The sequence below is a fragment of the Eschscholzia californica genome, unplaced genomic scaffold (assembly GCF_041429995.1).
Source record: "Eschscholzia californica isolate CP2 unplaced genomic scaffold, dmEscCali1.0.p SCAF_6, whole genome shotgun sequence".
NCBI classification, from domain to species: domain Eukaryota; kingdom Viridiplantae; phylum Streptophyta; class Magnoliopsida; order Ranunculales; family Papaveraceae; genus Eschscholzia; species Eschscholzia californica.
Window position 1 is genome coordinate 34,155,566 of NW_028238483.1, and position 19,410 is coordinate 34,174,975.

The 19,410-nt window shown below is 36.6% G+C and overlaps 2 protein-coding genes and 1 pseudogene across 3 annotated transcripts; 1 reads left to right on the forward strand and 2 right to left on the reverse strand.

Moving 5' to 3' along the window:
• Positions 1-1,213: 1,213 nt before the first annotated feature.
• LOC147533937 (cytochrome b561 and DOMON domain-containing protein At5g47530 pseudogene) lies at positions 1,214-3,413 on the forward strand (annotated as a pseudogene).
• A 1,877-nt stretch (positions 3,414-5,290) lies between these two features.
• LOC147533938 (autophagy-related protein 8f-like) lies at positions 5,291-8,233 on the reverse strand. 2 transcript variants are annotated; one of them, XM_086649004.1, is made up of 6 exons: positions 8,087-8,233; positions 7,774-7,819; positions 7,620-7,675; positions 6,430-6,482; positions 6,043-6,161; positions 5,291-5,620 (listed from the first exon to the last, which is right to left on the reverse strand). In XM_086649004.1, the coding sequence occupies exons 2-6, from the start codon at positions 7,808-7,810 to the stop codon at positions 5,517-5,519; spliced, it is 369 nt and encodes a 122-aa protein (XP_086505130.1). In that variant the 5' UTR covers positions 7,811-7,819; positions 8,087-8,233; the 3' UTR covers positions 5,291-5,516. The 2 variants fall into 2 exon arrangements, with proteins under 2 accessions (XP_086505130.1, XP_086505131.1); XM_086649005.1 differs by having other exon boundaries at positions 8,032-8,230.
• Positions 8,234-9,911: 1,678 nt separating this feature from the next.
• On the reverse strand, positions 9,912-14,326 carry LOC147533939 (Lactate/malate dehydrogenase family protein). The gene is made up of 2 exons (XM_086647917.1): positions 13,514-14,326; positions 9,912-10,574 (listed from the first exon to the last, which is right to left on the reverse strand). Exons 1-2 carry the CDS (start codon positions 14,120-14,122, stop codon positions 10,131-10,133), a joined length of 1,053 nt encoding a protein of 350 aa, XP_086504043.1. The 5' UTR covers positions 14,123-14,326; the 3' UTR covers positions 9,912-10,130.
• Between the last annotated feature and the right edge of the window lie 5,084 nt (positions 14,327-19,410).

Here is a 19,410-nt window from a genome sequence, read left to right on the forward strand (position 1 = left end):
AAGAGTTGGACGCTCTTTTTATTATTGTGTTTCTTGGTATATATATATTCACACAGTTTCCTTTGGAAATGACATAATTCATCTTATTATAGCGAAGGAAAAAAGTGAGCTCGTCTAAATTTCCTGCTAGCAATGAGAGAATCAAGAAGGAAAAAAATAGAACTTGAGATAGTACATCTCCAAGACTGATTCGCCGCCCAACTTAGAATTACGCATATCCCTCGATCCTACATGATCTTCTCCTTTTGTTCCCCTCCCTTGAATTATACCTTTTTGAAATTTGTTGGTCGGAAGAGACGATGATGAAGTTGGATGGACACTTATTGTCATCTCTTCTTGGTCAAAGGTTGGTTTATTTAAGAGTGCTCGACCAAATGCAAATTAGACTAACTTAGTCCCACATTGTGTATAATACGGTGAAAATCTATGTGTCCAGACGCTTTTTGATCAAACTCTTCTTGTATTGCTTAAACCTCGAGAAATTAAACTAACTTCTGGTAAACCTTGAAAACTTTGTTCTGCTAATTTGCTCATGAACAACGGCTTACTATTGTTGTAACATCCTCCTTATCTTGTAGTCGAGATTGAATGTATTTATATCATGCAGGTAAGTGAATATGGCAACAATAAGAAACTTGAAGATTTGCGACAAGTTGAAATAGAAGCCACTAAAACCGCCGATATGAAGCAGCAAATATGCAGTCTTCCGAAATCCGTTCTAGTTTGTTATTTCTAATGCTTCTTTATTGCTTAATAACCCTTGGTGTCGGTATTTCTGTGAATATGTATTAGCTATTCCACATTGAAAGAAATATTACCATATCCAACCTGACAGATAAAAATAGACCGAAACCCAAAATTTAGAACATTATGTGTAAGGGTTATCAGATTTTCTTTTCTGAGAATCTAGAACTTAAAATCTTAAGCATTTTAAATCAAAACAACTTCTAGACGGCTGGTTAAAAACCATGAATTAGAAACTACTAACTGAATTTGTTGTTTCCAGGAATATCCTACTTGAAACAAGAATTAGAAAGTTTACATGTCGGTTAGAGATGGGAAATAGAAATCCAACTAGGTTTAGGAACAAATCTCTTCTTAACATATATAAATAGAATAACCCCACTACACTTGAGAATCCATATTACTTCATTACTTGCGACTACAACCTCTCTACTCTTCCACCACTTATTTTAAGTTCTTCTTCTTCTTCTTGATTGATCATCAGCACAAGGTACCATCCATCAATCAATATTAAGATGTCTTCTTCTCTTTTCAAATCACCTCTTTTCCTTCTCACTTTCATTCTTCTTCTCTTCTTCTTTTCATCTTCATCCTCTGCTCAACCACTTCAACAAACTTGCTCCAACTATTCTTTTGCCCAAGACGAAACCCCCCGTGTTTACAACTTCTGCAATGATCTTCCTATTCTCAACTCTTTCATCCACTGGAATTTCAACCAATCAACCAGAATTGTTGATATCGCTTATCAGGGACGTATCTAAGTGAGGGCCTGGGGGGGCCCAGGCCCCTCCCGACCCTCACTATTTGCCAACTACTTCAATGGAATAGGGTTGAAGTTTTTATATTAAAGCTAAGTGGGCCCCCCTGAAATCATCCAAACGGATTATCAATTCAACCCACTCACCTGCCTACTTAAATCACTTCAACTATTCCCGCCCACAAATCTATTTCTAATTTATTTCTAAATTCTTCTCTAAAAAAAAATCCTATTTTTAAATTCTTAACAAATAATTTTTTTTTTCTAAACCTTCCATTTAACTCTTCACAAAAAAAAATCTAAATCTTCCATCGTCTCAAATTCTAAATCGATATAACTATATTATTCTAATGCTTTAACAACTGATTACGTTGATCCCTTTATCTATCTCTTTCCTTCTCTATGTTTATCTCTTTCTTTATCTCTATTACAAGTTTCAAATTACTGAATAATTGTATAGGTTTTTAGAAGTAGCCACTAATCTATTGTCAAATTTTTTTGTTTAAAGAAGGTATAACGATTTAAATGGCTAGCGGGAGCAATCGAATTAATAATGGTGATCCAAAAATGACATCGAAAAGGTTATCCTTAATTTATGCGTCTACTTATTGTTCTTACCTTTTACTGTTACGTGTAGTATTCATATGATAGTTTGTTGATTTACAACTTACAACATCATGAATATAATGTAGTTTAATCTCTAGACTTCAAGACTTTGTCAATGACCAAAAATTTGTGAAAAAACTGTCGTAGTAGTCTCATGATATTTATTTATTTATTTTATTGTTTTTTGTATTCAATTTTTATGACTTAATTGTTATTTTTGGGTGATAATTTTGAATGGAATTGTGATATTAATTTCTCAAATTAGTTCGTACCTAGAATAATCTGGCCCCTCCCGAACAAAAATCCTGGTTCCGTCCCTGTCGCTTATCGACACGCAAACATCACATCTTCAACATGGGTTGCATGGGCAATCAATCCTACTAAAACTGGTATGGTTGGAGCCCAAGCTTTTGTTGCTTTTCAAGGTCCCAAGGGTTCAATGCGTGCCTACTCTTCCCCATTGAATAGTTACAAAACCCAACTCCAAGAGGGACCTCTCAGTTTCCCTGTTCATCATATATCTTCAACCTACGCCAATAACGAGATCACTATATTTGCAACATTCCAACTTCCGGACGATAACATTACAACTATAAATCAGTTATGGCAGGATGGACCTCTTCTTGACGGAATAACTCCTGGGATGCACCGTATTTCAGGACCCAATGTTCGATCTTTTGGTTCTCTTAATCTTCTCTCAGGATACATATCGAAACCAGCAAAAGGAGGAGCAAGTCCAAGAATTAAACTCAAGAATGTACATGGGGTGGTGAATGCCGTGAGTTGGGGAACACTAATGCCGTTGGGTGCAATAATTGCAAGGTATTTGAAGAGATTGGACTCCACAGGTCCAAGATGGTTTTACTTGCACGTAGCATGTCAGACGACTGCTTATGCAGTTGGTGTTGGTGGGTGGGCAACTGGTCTTGTGTTGGGTAAGAAATCTTCGGGCATTCAATACGACGCTCACAGGTATATCGGCATTGTTCTCTTTGCTCTCGCTACACTACAGGTCCTTGCAATGCGTCTAAGGCCAAAACCAGACCACAAGTACAGATGCTACTGGAATGTCTATCATCAATTGACGGGTTATGTCGTGATTGTGTTGAGTGTATTGAACGTTTTTAAAGGTATTGACATATTAGACCCCGAGAAGAAGTGGAAGAATATCTACATCGGAGTTATATCTACCTTGGGTGCCATAGCCGTTGCTCTAGAACTTATCTCTTGGTCCGTAATTATCAAAAGGAAGAACGAGAGCGCCACGCCTGCCACTGAGCTACCAACCCCTGATGTCATGGTCTAGATTTTACAATTATTTACTGAAGTCTTGATGTAACAAGCATGTTGGAATTCATGTTTTATTATTTTGGATTTGATTCCTCTGATATGTCTCCAAACTTTTCTGTTTTGATAATTGGAAAGTGTAGATGAATTTTAAACTGAATATACATTATTTATTTTCGTCTCTAGCTGATATTTCTACTTTAGAGTTTAGTAACATTGAATACTTAATACTTAGATCGTTAGGCTACTTAAACAACATCGCTTTAAGAATCATTTGTTTTTAGATATCCTTGAATTGTTTTTCTTTCTTTTACTTCGCTGGGCCGTCTTCATTTATTTCAGTCATGTGTAAAAGATTGATCATTTGTGCAATAGGGCAACCGTTCATAAAACACAGATAAGACCAAATCAAATGGGTTCTCTAGGTTCTTCCTGCAGATGCATACCCTGAGGAAATCAGGGAAAAAGTTAACTTAATGGTTGATGTAAAATCCATCTCACATTTCCCATGAAGTGGGCTAGCGTCTCATCTATCCGTGAAACCATACCCTGCTGAGTATTCAAAAGTTGACCTTCGGCTCGCAAACGAGATGCTCTCTCTTCTTGCCACGGTGTACTCTGTCAGTACAGGTTGATCTTCATCCAACTTGTCAATTGCTTTGGAAGATCGTTGTAATGACTCATGGAAGAAGGCTGGCTGACTGATGACCCTTCCAGCACCTCTAACTCTTCTAGATTTTTTTGGAGTACCTAATGCCAACGTGACGTGAGGACATCCATATTACCAGTAATCTCCACAAGAGCATATTCCATTCCTAAAGCAATGAACTCGATTTGCATCCCTCAAAACAATTTCACGATCACCAACCTTGGTTATATATTTGCTTGCTATACGACAATCTCCACATACAAAGGTTTTTAATATACATATAGTTTGTTTGTCAAAATTTGTTGATTATGCATAGATCAGTCGTACAACAAAACGAAAATATTAATATACCGAACATAGAAGCAGTTACATACTGCATCTTTGAAAACGTCTTGAATCTTCTGATATCTTGCATAGAACTATTTGCTCCTCATGTAAGCCTCAGAGATGTTCCGGTAGATGTCTCATTTTATATTCTTTTTAGCTTGGGAGTTGCCAAGAAAAAAATTCCCTTCACAAAATATTCGGTGGAGTTGTACAATTTTGAGTGGAAAATTTTTGCAAGTCTACTCCATCATCTCCTCCCTCCACTACCACCTTCGACCAACACTGCAATTTCTCTATTTGTCTCTCTTTTCTCCTTCTCCTTCGTACTGTTTCGGCATCACCGTCTCACTGTTTCAGCAAAAGAAATGGTTTCTTTCCCTCTCTCTCCTTTCTCCACCACCACCACCTTCAACCAACACTGTAATTTCTATTTCTCCTTTCTCCTTTCGTACTATTTCGGCCTCACCGTCTCACTGTTTCAGCAAAGGAAATGGTTTCTTTCCCTCTCTCCTTTCTTCTTCCCTCTCTCCTTCTCACTGTTTCGGCCTCACCATCTCACTATTTCAGTGAAGGAAATGGTCTTTTCCCCCAATGGCCCAACCTCCTTCGTCTGTGAGACAAAAGAGAAAAGTTTGAAGCAAAAACCTCATTACAGAGGTTTCGTGGCTAGTCAACCACGAGACCAACTGCTGGCACAAAAAGAAGGTGTTGGAGGACATCCAAGAATTTTTAAGATACCCCAAAACCTCTCAACTGAAAATAAACTTTACTTTCCATTTCTTGAATTTGGTAGGAAGGATATGAATTTGGGAAGTTTTATGGACATAACCATTCTTCTCAAAGCACAGCTCGTTTTACAATTCCTGTAAGGGAAGCAAGGGATCATTTTCCTAATGTTCAAATTCGCATCAATCATATTCTGATGTAACTTTAATTAGTCATTCTCTCCTCGGATAATTATTTACTTCAAGGATGATAAAGCATTTTGATCTTTTGACATAGTACGCAGACGGTAACCTAAAACAGAATAACTATACAGGCGTACCAGAAGCAGGATCAATATACATAAAGCCAAGAAGATCAAACAATTTATTAACACTGACATAAGAAAAGAGGAAGTAAATTAACAGCTATAAACTTGGGTGGCTAAGGAAGATTCTGAGATCCAAATGTGTTCTCCCCACTGTATGTAACATATAGAAACCCATCTTCATCCTTCTTTTCCTCATATAATGAAGACATGATAGAACCTGCAAGAACGACATAGCATTGAAACAATAATCACTATATCGTCACATAAAGGCTTTGAGATACCTGAAATCTTACATAAATTGTGAGAATAGTCTCACATGGACTTATGTTAGCTTCATATCCTACAATATAATATCCAGGACCTCTCCACACATTCTGAATTGGTTCTAAATAGGATGTCTAGAAATGTAATATGGTATCAAAGCTAACACAACACGTGATCGGCCAAAGTGTCAAATGGTTACTCGACAAAAAGACGCGTGATAGGCTCAAAGAAGGCCGCCTATGAGGGGCAATGTGAGAATAGTCCCACATGGACCACGCAAACTCTAATGAATAACAATATAATATCTAGGAAACTGTCCACCCATTGCTAATTGGGTTTGAGTTTGATGTCCACAAACTTAATAGAAATTAATACCTGTTGGAGGAAGGACATTATCCACGAAGATGAAGATTGCCTTCTCTGCACTCAGTTTGATTCTCTTTCGAATTACGTAAACAAACTGACCAACGGTCAAATCAGCTGGGACTAGATACCTGTGATATTTCAGAGTTAACATGCTGAAAAAATATGGTGGTTTTAAGAATAGGAAAATGTTAAAGATGTTAAGCCAACAACTTGAATGACTTTTAAACATCAAATGCCCTTTCAGATTGTAGTGATCTCCTTTCTCCTCTCAAGAATAGTTTTTGCCTTGGCGGAACAGTGGATAGGCATTTTTAGAAACTAACATAACATTGTGAAAAATAATAATATAAAAATTACAGAAAAATCAAAGTCGAGGATACAAAAGATGTTACTCACTTCTTTTTATCGATGTTTGGAATATCACTTCTCTCTGCTTTCTCAACAATTACCTTCAACCATATAAATAATGGTCAGATTCCACAGGATAAAAAGTGTTTCCAGTCGAAACGGATGGACAATGAACCAGAGAAGTCAAGTTTTAAGAGAAAGAGAATCGTTGCTGACGGAGTTCAAGTAACAAATAATTATGACAAGACAAGTCTGGCGACACCAAAGAAATAACACCGACGAATTGAAAGTGCGATATAACTTGCAGGCAATCAACTAAAATTACAAGCGAAGAGGACACATTAAAATTGGGTATGTTTCAGTGTCACTTAAAAGTTCAACTTGCAGTCAATTTTGATAACGGCTGTTGCAGCCAAACAACGACACGAGTTCGGTCAACTTCAAGGATTATCAGTCTTTGACTCCTATATTCTTAACAAAATACAGAAGCTCTTTTCGTGAAACTACGATCGTCTATTAACAAATAGGATAAGAAATCTGGTAGAACTATACAAACAGAATATCTAACATAAAAATTCATGGCTTGAGATCAATTCTCAAATTGAGATGCCACAGCCTGAAAGAGCAGCAAAGCCTCGAAGGCTCGGACTACAATCCAACTATGTTATACAACAAAGCACATGAATATAATTAGCAAATACTGATTTAGCCAAAGAAGTTAGGCCTATCGATCATAGTATAATTCAATTTTCTTTCTATATGCAGCCCATCAAAGCCGATTAAAGCTTCAAATAGATAACAAAGATTGTAGGTCAAAAGTGTACTTCAATGTGACTACCTCCCACGCAAGTTAAGACTCGTACTAAAGGCTCAAGATATACTAAAGGAAGCATATCTAGCTAAAGAAGACACAATTGAGATATATTTATATGCTGAGGCAAGCTGAGCATACATAGCCGATAAGGCAATAAACGAGCAAATGAACACATTTACAACCAAAACGGTGGGCTATACAAATTAGCAAAGCATACAGAATAGGTGATATTAGTTTGACAAAACGTGATACTATGCCCGATCACTATCCCGGCTGAATCATGGACAGGTATGAGGCTGGGCAGGAACACTTCCTCTCTCTAAATCCTGCCCAGCCACATACACCATCCCGGACTCAGCCGTCATAGTGGATGCGCAAAAAATTGTTTTTCTTACTTCGACATCAACTAATGCTAATTTCTCACCGGAACTCTGTCTGGATATTTTTCTCTAATTCTAGCAGCCTCAGCTCGTCTCTTGTCTGCAATTAAAACTCAATATTAGAGACACTTGAGAAATTTGGGAAGAACATCAAAAGTCCAATTTCAATAGAATTAAATCCACAAAGTGAGCTCATACCTAGGTCATGCTCTTGCTTGAAGTAACTTTTTGCCATTGAATTTTTCTGCAAGAAAAAAAGGGGTTAGATTGAAAATCTAAACATGATACAGTTATTTAGAAAAAGGTTCGAACCCCATACAAGAAAGATTACTGGGTTTTTTTTTTCAGAACTTAAGCAAAACAATCCATAAAAAAAGAAAAAAGAGCAAAAGAAATTGATGATGTCCAAGAATACCCAGAGTGTGTAATCTTTATTAGAAAAGAAAAGATACTAACCAAGTATCAATTAATCGATTATCAGTTAAAAAAAGTTTATGATTGAAGTCTTAACCTGTATGTATTTGGAGGATGAAGAAGAAAGGTGGAACCGGTTATGATGATCGAAGAAGATAACTACGAAGGAAAGAGAGAGATGGCGCCTTTAATATATATATATATATATATATATATAACTTTCTCTCTCTTACTTTGACGTGTTGTTTTTTGAGCTTACCCCTCATCACTAATTGGTAATTGAGTTTATCCCCCTCAATAATGAGTAATTGAGTTTACCCCCTTAGATTTACTATTTTTGACAAAAACACAAAAATTGTGTTTGGCGTACGTGAAATAAATATGACTACCAAGAACAAATATCCTTCAATATGATTCCTCGTAGTTATTCAACCTTACTTTTATTGTTTGATTTGGTCGGTAATAAGATTAGTAAAGATTGATTTTGGTTGTAATTTGTGATTTTATCATCCCATGCCAAACATGTCCTTAGTAGTTTTGCTAAAAATACTAAATTCAAGGGGGTAAGCTCAATTACTAATTACTAAAGGGGGTAAATTCAATTACTGATTAGTTTTGAGGGGGTAAGCCCAAAAAACCCTTTGCTTTTGGTCTTCTATTCCTTATGTACTCTTCCTCCCCACGTTTCCAATTTTCTTAGGCCCCTTACTTTGGGAAAGGAAGAAATTTTTTTGGGATACAAAATGTTATCGAAAAAATTATAATTGCGACAAATTTTCCGAAGTAACAAAATTTCTTTTTAATATCCTCCTCCTATTTCCAGCCACCACCTCTAACCACTACCACCACCATTCTCTCCTCTCCATCTCTCTTACTCCACTCGTTTTGTTCTAACAAAGAGAGGGAGGAGAAAGAAAGAGGACGGGAATAGAGAAAAAGGAGGAAGAGAGAGATAGTGGTGGGAGGAAGCGGTGGTGCTTGGAGGAGATGAGTGAATGATTTAATAACAAAAAGTTAAAGATCGCCGATAATAATAGTTTGTAATCTATCAATAGTCACGTGGAGAAGGAATGGCGGTCGGAGTTGGGGAAACAAAAGAAAAGGCTAACAAAAATTCCATTCAAAATTTTGTACTTGTAGCCTTTTCTTATGAGCCAGTGGGCAAAATGTCCAAAAAGATATGCACAATAAGGGGAGGTCCAAAGTAAAAAAAGAAAGAAAACGAAACGAGGCACCGATCTAAAAGTCAGATTTGTAGTGGTCAAGCGTCTCTGTACTTTTGTATCACAAAAAATTGGTCGCTTTAGTACATAAATCTCTTTGTGTGTAGTAGTATATACTCGGCTGTGTGTATCACGTATTTCTCTTTATATCATGTATGTTAGATGCATTATGCACTTAACGTTATGCACTTTATATAGTACACAATTCATATAGTACATAATTCAATTGTTCATTGACAGAAATGTGATCAATACTTATTACTGTTTGTTTGTCAGAATGTGTCGGTTGTGCAACAAAGTGGATGTACAATGCATTAATGTCATCGTATCAAATAAAAATAAGATTGTATACAACATGTACGAAAAATGCACATTTCATCTCGTAATATGAGTACGTATGCGTGAGAATAGTCTCACATGGGAGAAGGGGCAACTAACAACCAAGAATATAATGTATAGGTCCTCTCAATTGATAGCCAATTGATTTTGAGTTGGATGGCCACAAACTTAACAGTATGTCATAGACCCATGGGCATTTGACATCTAGTAATATGAGTATGTCGTAGACCCATGTGCATTACACATAAAACCATATGCACCCGACACGACCTGGGTAACCTCTTTTTTTTTTATATATATAAGTGGTACAAAGAGGGAGAGAAATGAACTGAGCCTGAACTCTGAAACATAATGCGAATAGATAGGTAACAGAACCCTTAATATTGTCAAATCCGACCGTAAACGTTTAACCCGTGCTGGGACATCTCCACTCCTATCAGTGCAGTGGTAAAAAGAAGAAAAGAAAAACATATCTTAACATTTACATACATAATAATCGATATCCTTACTGTCTGAAAACACAACCATGAATCAGACCGTTGTTGCTGCTCTTTTTCGCTGGTGTTAAGTGAAGTCGTATTATATCCCAAGTTGAGTTTGAACCTCCAAAATGGCCTCAGCCGATTTCCTGAGACGTTGAATTTCTTCATCGTTCAAGTGCAAATTGATCACTCCCAGGACCCCAGCCCTTCCAATCTGAGCAGGCAAGCTAAGAAATACATCTCCACTGTCGATCCCATAGAATCCTTTTGCAAGAACAGAGACAGGTAAAATACGACGTTGATCCCTCAGTAGCACTTTAGCAAGACTGGCCACTGAGTACCCAATCGCCCATGAAGTATAACCTTTGAGCTTTATAACCTCATAAGCACTGTCAATCACAGCTTTGTGAATTTTCTCAAGTGTGTGTTTCTCGTAAGTGATCTCCTGCCTATCCAAGAAACTTAAGACAGGTACTCCACCAATGCTGATGCTCGACCATAATGCAACCGAACTGTCACCGTGCTCTCCTAGAATATATGCCTACACAATAACAACAAACTATGTTTTTTGTAATCCTTTCCTCTTGCTCGAACGCTTAATTTACTCGAATAATATCAACAATTTCTTAAATTGCAAGTACATATATATGTCGTACTAGTATTTACGCTGAAACATAAATAGGATGAGGTTGGTACTCCGATTCGGTTTGCAGATAAATTGTAAGTTGTATGTATATGGTACCTCATCAAATTAAGAAAGTCTAAAATGAGCACCTTTAGAATGTTGATCAAACTAGTAGTTGGTAGATGTACCAATATTCAATGGGTTCTTACGAGTATTAAATCAAAACAAAAATATAAAAGCAAATGTAGTATTTCTTACCAGAAAAAGAGTATCATATCTTAATAATAGTATCTTTTAATCACCATTGTTGGACTCTCTTGACATTAATTTATACAAAATTTGATAAAAATGAAGAGAGCCCTCTTTGGCTCTTTAGTCTTTTTTTGTTGTTGTAGTTCTGTGGTTTTATTAGACGATATTTTACAAATAAGATAAGATCATGATCCAAAAATTACAATGTTCAGTTGAGATAACCCAACCCACTAAAAAGGATAATGATCTTGCCCGCTTGTAAACGTAACAAGTTACCAGTTGGTTCATGATTTGAGAATTCAGCCAAACCTAATACCAGGTTGCAAGGTTAAAAGACAACTACAAAATTTTGGAAGGCGAAGTAAATTTCATCTAGATGCTAGGTACAAAACAAACATACGATGAAATACGCTGGAAAGTATGTTATATATACTGATTAATGTGACACATCATCATCTTTTTGATCATTTAATCATTTCAATTTCCAAATTTAAGTGCATAGTTGGTTGTGCATCAACTCTAAAAATTCGGAAGTCACGAGTTTAAAACTCGGTGATAGAGATGAATGGCAGCAACTGTTTAAGGCATATGAGAGACGTCAAAAGAAGGATTGCCAGACCCAAATTCTGATTTGGCTTGTCTTGCATGAATGGCCCACTTAGAACCTTGAATAATGCGGGCCTGATCCACATGTCTTTGTGGAGATTCTACTAGTTTCTAAGTATTAGGATGGTTAAGTGTCTTTAATGTCATTTAGTGTCTCTTTAATGTCTTTAATGTCTTATAGTGTCTCTTTAATGTCTTAAATGTCCTTTATAATGTTTTTTAGTGCTATAGGAGTTTAGAAGTTCAATAGTCTCAAGTAAAGATAGCAAAGGTGGGTTTTAGGCCTATATAAGGCATGTAATTCTGCTGTTTGGAGGACAGACAGAGAGTATTCCAGCAGCTAGTTAAGCTTTATGTGTTTGTGTGATGCAAATACCCCAAAGGTGTGATGCCTAAGGGCTCTAGGAGTGATTCCTAGTTTGTACTGGTGTGATACTAGTGCGTTATTTCTTATATCTATAATATAATCAAGCTATTTTCTTCCTTATTTCCAACTTCCCATTTCTGTCCTACATCACTCGGGGGAGGTGAAAATTTATTTTTGTTTATCTATGATATAAATAGTACAAATAAAGTAACAATTTTAAAGTTTTTTAACTTAAATAGAAAAGTTATATTTTGATTGGTTAAAAATCTAATATTTGTACTTTTTTGGTTAAACCTCCAAATATTTGTATTTTGTTTAGTTAAAAACCCAATTTTTTTTACAACTTTTTTGGAAGCTCCTACAAACTTGTCGCAAAGCTGCTTCAAGTTGTTGTTGCTTCTGGCTGTTGCAAACTTTTTGCAAGTTGTTGCAAATATTTTGCAAATTGTTGCAAATTACGAAAAATACCTAGATATTGAAGACTCAAAGAATATAGATGATCTTATTTTCACCAAAACAAAAAATTCATAGGGAGTTTTGACCAAATTTCCGGTAAAGTATAGGTAATTGGCATGCATGTCCATGGCCTTAAGGTTAATGATGACACATAAAGTTTATGTATCTTCATATTATATACTTATAATGCATCTATCTGACTATGTCATGTAATGAATGTTACGTCTCTTGGGGTCCCATGTCAAAAGGGAATTAAGATGGCCTTAAAAGTAAAATGATCTAAATCCTTCTTACAAATGGAATAGATTTGATTGTAGTGCAGATCTAAAAGTCAGGTTTGGAGGGAATTTTTTTACTTTTAAGGGGCCAAAAATAAAAATGTAGGTCACCTTTTGTGTCATTCACTAATCGAGTTTACCATGAGTTGAAAGTGTCCATAGGTCGCTAAGCTATCCAATGCGATTTGCGACCCGAGAAACCGCTTTCAGCCTGCTTCGTTTATTTTGCCCTAGTTTTTAGGGAGGGGTAATCAATGTAACGAGTATCCATATATTTTCGGAGTTAGAAAAAACATGTGTTGGCATTAGAATTTTCAGTGAGCTATACAAACTGAAATCCTAGAGATATCTTTGTTCGAGATCTGAATTGACTAATGAAAAAGAACACTGATGTTTTTTTACTTCTTTCACCCCTTTAACTAGATTAAATGAAATATAACTCAAGATCTGAATTGCCTCAAATCAATATTTAGATTGTTTAGACTTGTCTAGTTGATTTTAGGTCAATTTAAGTCATGAGTGCGTCTATAGGTGCTCATCTTATTCACTCTTGGTCCTCCCTCACTTAAGCTCCCCCCCAGATTGGGGCAGTTGAGAGCACTTGATCTGAGTGCGATCTGTGCTTGAACAACACGGACTCTGGCCAATCCGACTTCCCTCGGACTGCCCAATCCGACTGCCCTCGGACTGCCCAATCCGACTGCCCTCGGACTGCCCTCGGATTGCCCAATCCGTGGCCATCCGGTTGTTCTGTTTAGAGGCACCCTCAAGTCACATTCAAATGACACATCTCTCCCAAATGAAGTGGGAATAATTTAACAGGTGTAGTCAGTGAATAAGTGTATCACTTTTTCTGTGCAAAATGAATAAAGTAGTAGTAAAGTGAGTGCGTGTACCTGTACATCTTGAGCGTTAACGTCGAGATGATCGGCGATAAGGAACCGAAACCTAGACGAGTCAAGATTCGTTCCTGATCCGATCACCCGATTCGGAGGAAACCCAGAAAGCTTCCAAGCAACATAAGTCAACACATCCACCGGGTTTGACACAATCAGTAGAATCGTATCCGGCGAGTATTTCGCAAGCGGAGGAATGATTTTCTTAAAAAGTGTCAGATTCCGTTGAAGTAAATTCAACCTATTTTCTCCCGGAATCTGACGTGCTCCGGCAGTAACAATACAAAGATCAGATCCAGCAGTAATATCATAATCAACTGATGCTAATATCTTTGTTCTAGGTAGAAAAGCCGCAGCGTGTTGAAGATCAAGCATCTCTCCTCTTAGTTTGTCGGGAATGGCGTCGACGAGAGCGATCTCGTCTGCAAGATCTTGGGTTAGGATTGTCTGAGCGATTGCCATTCCGACATTTCCGGTTCCGATGACGGAGATCTTTGTGGGACGGTTGGTTAGTGGTGGTGGAGAAGAGTGTTGGATGGGAGTGAAAAAAGCATGGGCTATGTCAAGACCAGCTTCTGTGAAAGATGATGAAGAAGATGAGGGTTTCATTGGTGATGATGGGTGTTCTTTTTTCCCTTCCTTTCAGTTTGTGTTTTGGAAGAGGGGCGATACTTATGGTTTTATATTGTTTTATTTTTTGCGACCATAGTCCAAATTTAAGATCCAAGGACTAGAATAAGAAGAAAAAAAAGGTGTTATTCTATGTGCCGCTTCCTTTGTTACTATGGGTTGCAATTGGATTTAAGAACGCTTTTTTTCTATGATGAAGAGGATTTAAGAATGCTTTTTTTCTATGATGAAGAGGATTTAAGAATGCTTGGGGAGCAAGAACCTTTCATTCTCAACTTATTAATAAATTAATGTAGTAATAGGTGAAGAGATGGCATCGGGCAAAGTATGAGGAATAGAGATGGTCATATGTATTATTACTTTTATTTTATTTTTTTGAGAAATCGACTACGATTTACCTTAGTTGATTCGAAGACTTTAAGAGGAATGTCCTAACCCTATAGTGGCGGACGGGTCATATGTATTGCTAATTCAAAATATTACCGTTCAGATTAGGACAACTAGTTGATTGACTTATATTACATCGTATAATTACTATTTGTGTTTTGTAGTCAATCGAGGTAGTATATTTGTTTGTCCATTGAATTTTCTATTTATATGATAAAATTCATAACTAACAAATGAATTAAAATTCATAACTAACAAAAGAAGCACACTTAGGGTCCGTTTGATGCGTGTGAAAATGTGAGTAAGAAAGTCATTTTCTTAAGAAAATCAGTTTTCTGCTGTTTGGTTGGCCACTTTGGGTAAAAAAATCGATTTCTTAAGAAAAAAAAATGTGCAAATAGTTTAATTTTTTTCCCACCTTTTAGATGGGAAAGTTGATTTCTCACTCTATCCTAAGGACCAATTAATAAATAAAACCTAATTAATAAATATTTGTCTAAAGGCACCCCCTTAAATTCTAAAGGCACCCTTAAATGCCTAAAATTTATATATTGGTTAAAAGCCCAATTAATAAATAAAACCTGATTAATAAACATTTGTCTAAAGGCACCCCTTAAATTCTAAAGGCACCCTTAAATGCCTAAAATTTATATATTGGTTAAAGGCCCAATTAATAAATAAAACCTAATTAATAAACATTTGTCTAAAGGCACTCCTTAAATTCTAAAGGCACCCCTTAAATCCCTAACATTTATATATGGTTTAAAGGCCCAATTAATAAATAAAACATAATTAATATACGTTTTTTTAGAGGCACCATTTTTCTCACCTTCTTATCAAACACCTAAAATTTGACTCTGGGGTAAGAAATTTCTTTTCTTTCTAATGGGAAAGAAAGTTGTTTTCTGACCCACATATTTTCTCGCGTATCAAACGGACCCTTAGTAATAATTTTCTCCTTGAGGTGATGGAACGTCCAGTGTGCTTCTGTGAATCTCTGAGTAAGCAAATGTATTACTCTGTTTTTCGAGATCCTTTCAAAAATTAGGAGACATAAAGTTACCCATATAAATAATCGTCGGGAGGGAAAAAATGGTGTCCTATTTGCTTGACTCTCAAAGAGAGAAAGAGTGGTCAGCGATCAAGTGCTTACTCATCTGCGATAAATATTAGGAGAGTACACGGTGGGCAGTCACCGCCTTGTATGCTCTTAGGAGAGAGGAAGACTGATCGCTATGCTACTAGAAGAGAAAAATTTAGTCGGTTTCCTATTAGGAAAGAGAAAACTAATCCTTAGGTTAGACAACCATGAGTACTATGATCTTTTGACATAGAGAAGAGATGTCAACAACCCTTGATTGGAGTGGTAAGAGGTATAATCTTTCACCTAGAGGTTAAGGGTTCGATGCGCACGCTGAACAATTCAAAAAAAAGACACAGAGAAGAGATAAGAGTGAACTCGCTATGATTTCTTGACAAAGATAAGAGTGAATAGGTTTTCCATCAAAATGGCATGATCTACTCGGTTATTTGCCTCATGTTTATTAAAAATGCACGTGTAACTATCTATAGAGCCTTGAGTGACGACACGTGTGCATAATTATAAAGTTGAAATCAGTTTCTCTCTCCAAGACCAGAAACTTCTGTGTTGTATGAGATTTTGATGCTAAGATCTAATGGAATTCATCTCTCTCACTTCATTAAAAGGACAAATCCCACGTGAAAGGAAGCTCCCATTAAAAGGCATCTCTTGAGTATCTATAAATAAGTTGGCTCTCATTCTTGATTGACATCCAACAAAATACTCCCACTCTTTCGCTTTTCTTGAATTTTCACAAACATCATCGAATATGCATTTTATTGGTTCTTTTATACAAGTTCTTTGGTGAATTCGAAGTCGGTTTTCTTTGTCATTATTAGTTTATTAATGCAGAGTGTTCTTGGTCTTGGTTAAAGCGTACATACTTTGACCAAACAGTTGTTGAAGAGTTTCATCGTATCCCGAAGACATAATTTCCGACCCATTGTGTACTCGTGGTTCCATACCAGGAGGGGGCGAATTACTGTCTAAAAGAATCGAGATTCTCGAGCTTTGGAGTCTAGTGAGCAACATTATTTTATTTGTGGATTTTCTTCGCCTTCCATTCAACTTAAACGGCAAATTTTTTCAACATGTCGTGATCCTACTTGTCCTATTACTGGACAAGTACTTCATTCCTTAGAACAAAAGCCAAATATTGGTCTTGCAGGAGCAATCGAGGAATGGGTTGATAGAACTGTCGATATTGAGATCAAATCAGTTGTGGAATGCCTTAGTTTAGATAACCCTATTAAGATTTTTCAGTTTGGTGATGAGTTAAATAAACTAGGGGTACTAAGTGCAATAACAATTATATAAGGGTAATCTGGAAATTATTTAAAGTATAATTTCAGAGACGGAATATTCCCTTTTAATTATGTTAAAAGGGAAAAAATCCAAGTAGCAAGCTAATTATACGAAAGATAATCCAAACAACAAATCTTCCCATAACTTAATTTGTGGATTTCTGGGTTTGGTTTACATGTGAATCACTTACGGTAGATTATTAGGGGCGTTTAGAAAAAACGGATTTTGAGCACGAGGGTATTAAACTACTTTTATAAACACGTAAGCTACAACTACTGAGTTGCTTAATCTTTGAAGACATCATAAGTCATAACTTCTTACTTAAGAAAACCAGACCCATCTTCACAAAAAAAGAAGAACCAGACACACTACAGATCATTGGGGCTATAGTTAAAGCTTTTATTATGTAAAGTAATTGAAAGATTAAAACAAACACATGGAGCTAAATGACTATATGCCTGTGTTGGGATTCAAAGGTGGTGGGTTTGACCTTTCTGCCAACTTTTTCAATTTGTTCTTAACTAGTCACAAATATTGTATTTTTTTTTTAGAAATCGAGTACGATCTACGGTAGTCGTTACAAGGTATTGATACATCATGAAAATGTGATGAGCACGATAACCGCCTAATTTAAACCAGAATAAAAGATGTCTAAAACTCGACAACATGAAAGAGACATATATTCTGAAAGCGGATGGACCTTCGTAAATAATAGGAGCTGTTAGACTGATCTGATTCGATCTTCTAGACGCTATAAGTTCACTCAAAGCTTCTAGCTTCCTTTTTCTAGAGATACTAGAATTACTTTCCAATTAGATATTCCAGACACACCAGAATACTAATTGTTAGAAGAGAATAGAATAAGAGAATGACTTGGATCTTCTAGACGCTTTAGAATTCTAACTTCACTCGAAACTTCTTTCTTCCTTTTTCTAGATATTCCAGACACACCAGAATATACTAGAATTACTTCCCAATCAAATATTCCAGACACACCAGAATACTAATTGTTAGAGCAGAGAAGAAGAGAATGAATTGAATGAGAATTGGAATAAAATAGGTATAAGTGTCTTTTAGGGTTTAAGGAACACAACTGTTCATAACTAGGGACTTAAAACAAAATCTAGATGAGTTTATAGTCGGTTGGATTCTGGGCCGTTGGATCGATCTAAAAAACGCGGACGGAACGCCTGCCCTTGATCTGTCCCGAATATGGCCCGACATATGAGAAATCTAGCCGTTGGATGAAGCATGGGCGTTAGCGCACCTTCTGCCCGAAGCGGGAATGTCACGGGTCGTTGGATCTATCTGATCCAACGCTTTAGACGTTGTCCCGAAGAGATCTCGACACGGGGATGAGCGCGACCGTCAGGTTTCCTTCTAACGCGCGGAGTGAACCCGAGCCGTCCAGATCTTGGACGTGCTCGCTTCGCTCAAATGCCCCCAAACTGACTTTGTCCTTTTTGTAGATTTAATCCCTAATTCAACCGATCATCGTCCAAACTTTAAACTTGAATTTCTCATTCATTCGGAATCGGATTCAAGTGATTCTTGGCTTTAAGTTTAAGAGCTCGACTAGACGAACGCAATGGCGCGTTCTGTTTCTGAGTTTGAAGAGTCGGGTCGAGCCAAAATCGGCTCCGATTCTAACAAGTAGAAGGATTTTTGCTTCTAGTAGAAGTACTTTTGTTTATTGAAGTAAGAAATATGAAAAGATACTTGACAAAATAGTTCGCTTATAAATAAAAATAGTTGAATAATTAATTTAGTAACAAAATTTAATTTTCCATTTTTTTAATAGAAATAATTCCATCTTAAATTTACTCGTACAATTTCATGATGATTATTATGACGAAGGTGGTGGTAGTGGCGTTATTTGCGGTGGCCCTGGTGATAGAAATGGTAGTGGTGTTGGACCTTTGGGGAAACGACGATCAGGGGCGAGCCCACATAGGGGCCTGTGGGGGCCCATGCCCCCACAGGCCCAAGTGTGAGCTCCATTAGGTTCTAAAGTGGTGCCTTTAGTGTCTCGTTTTGAATACCCAAATGAAGCTTGCCAACCAACCCAACTAACTCCTGCCCACTAATATTAAATTCACCAACCCAATTAATAATTCTCCATCTAGGGATCTACCCAATAAGAACTACCCATTTAATTATCCAACACAATTATACAATTACGACAGTAAAAAAAAGACAGTAAAGACAACTATAACATTGCAACTACTGAAAAGTTAATTTATTTAATCCTAAAGCAAATTACTTTAGTTCTTAATTGCTTGTATTTTATTGAGAATTAAATCTTCTCTCGGCTATCATAGAGAAAGCGGAGTAAGAAACAAATTCTTAGTTATCCAAACTAGTTCTAATTGAAACTCATCCCTTAATTGTTTCTATTTGAATCCAATTTCAACTCAATAAGAAACCGTCAATACTTGTTCCTAACTGGTTCAAAGTGTTACACATAAATTCCAAAAATTGGGGGGTCCTAGGT

What these genes read in the sequence shown, in the direction of transcription:
- LOC147533938 (XM_086649004.1), bottom strand. Translation starts at nt 7,810, where the DNA reads ATGGCAAAAAGTTACTTCAAGCAAGAGCATGACCTAG. An exon ending in CAAGCAAGAGCATGACCTAG is followed by an intron (nt 7,676 to 7,773) that starts GTATGAGCTCAC and finishes TTTTAATTGCAG; the next exon opens with ACAAGAGACGAGCTGAGGCT. An exon ending in CCAAACATCGATAAAAAGAA is followed by an intron (nt 6,162 to 6,429) that starts GTGAGTAACATC and finishes GAAATATCACAG; the next exon opens with GTATCTAGTCCCAGCTGATT.
- LOC147533939 (XM_086647917.1), bottom strand. Translation starts at nt 14,122, where the DNA reads ATGAAACCCTCATCTTCTTCATCATCTTTCACAGAAGCTGGTCTTGAC. An exon ending in TTAACGCTCAAGATGTACAG is followed by an intron (nt 10,575 to 13,513) that starts GTACACGCACTC and finishes GTTATTGTGTAG; the next exon opens with GCATATATTCTAGGAGAGCA.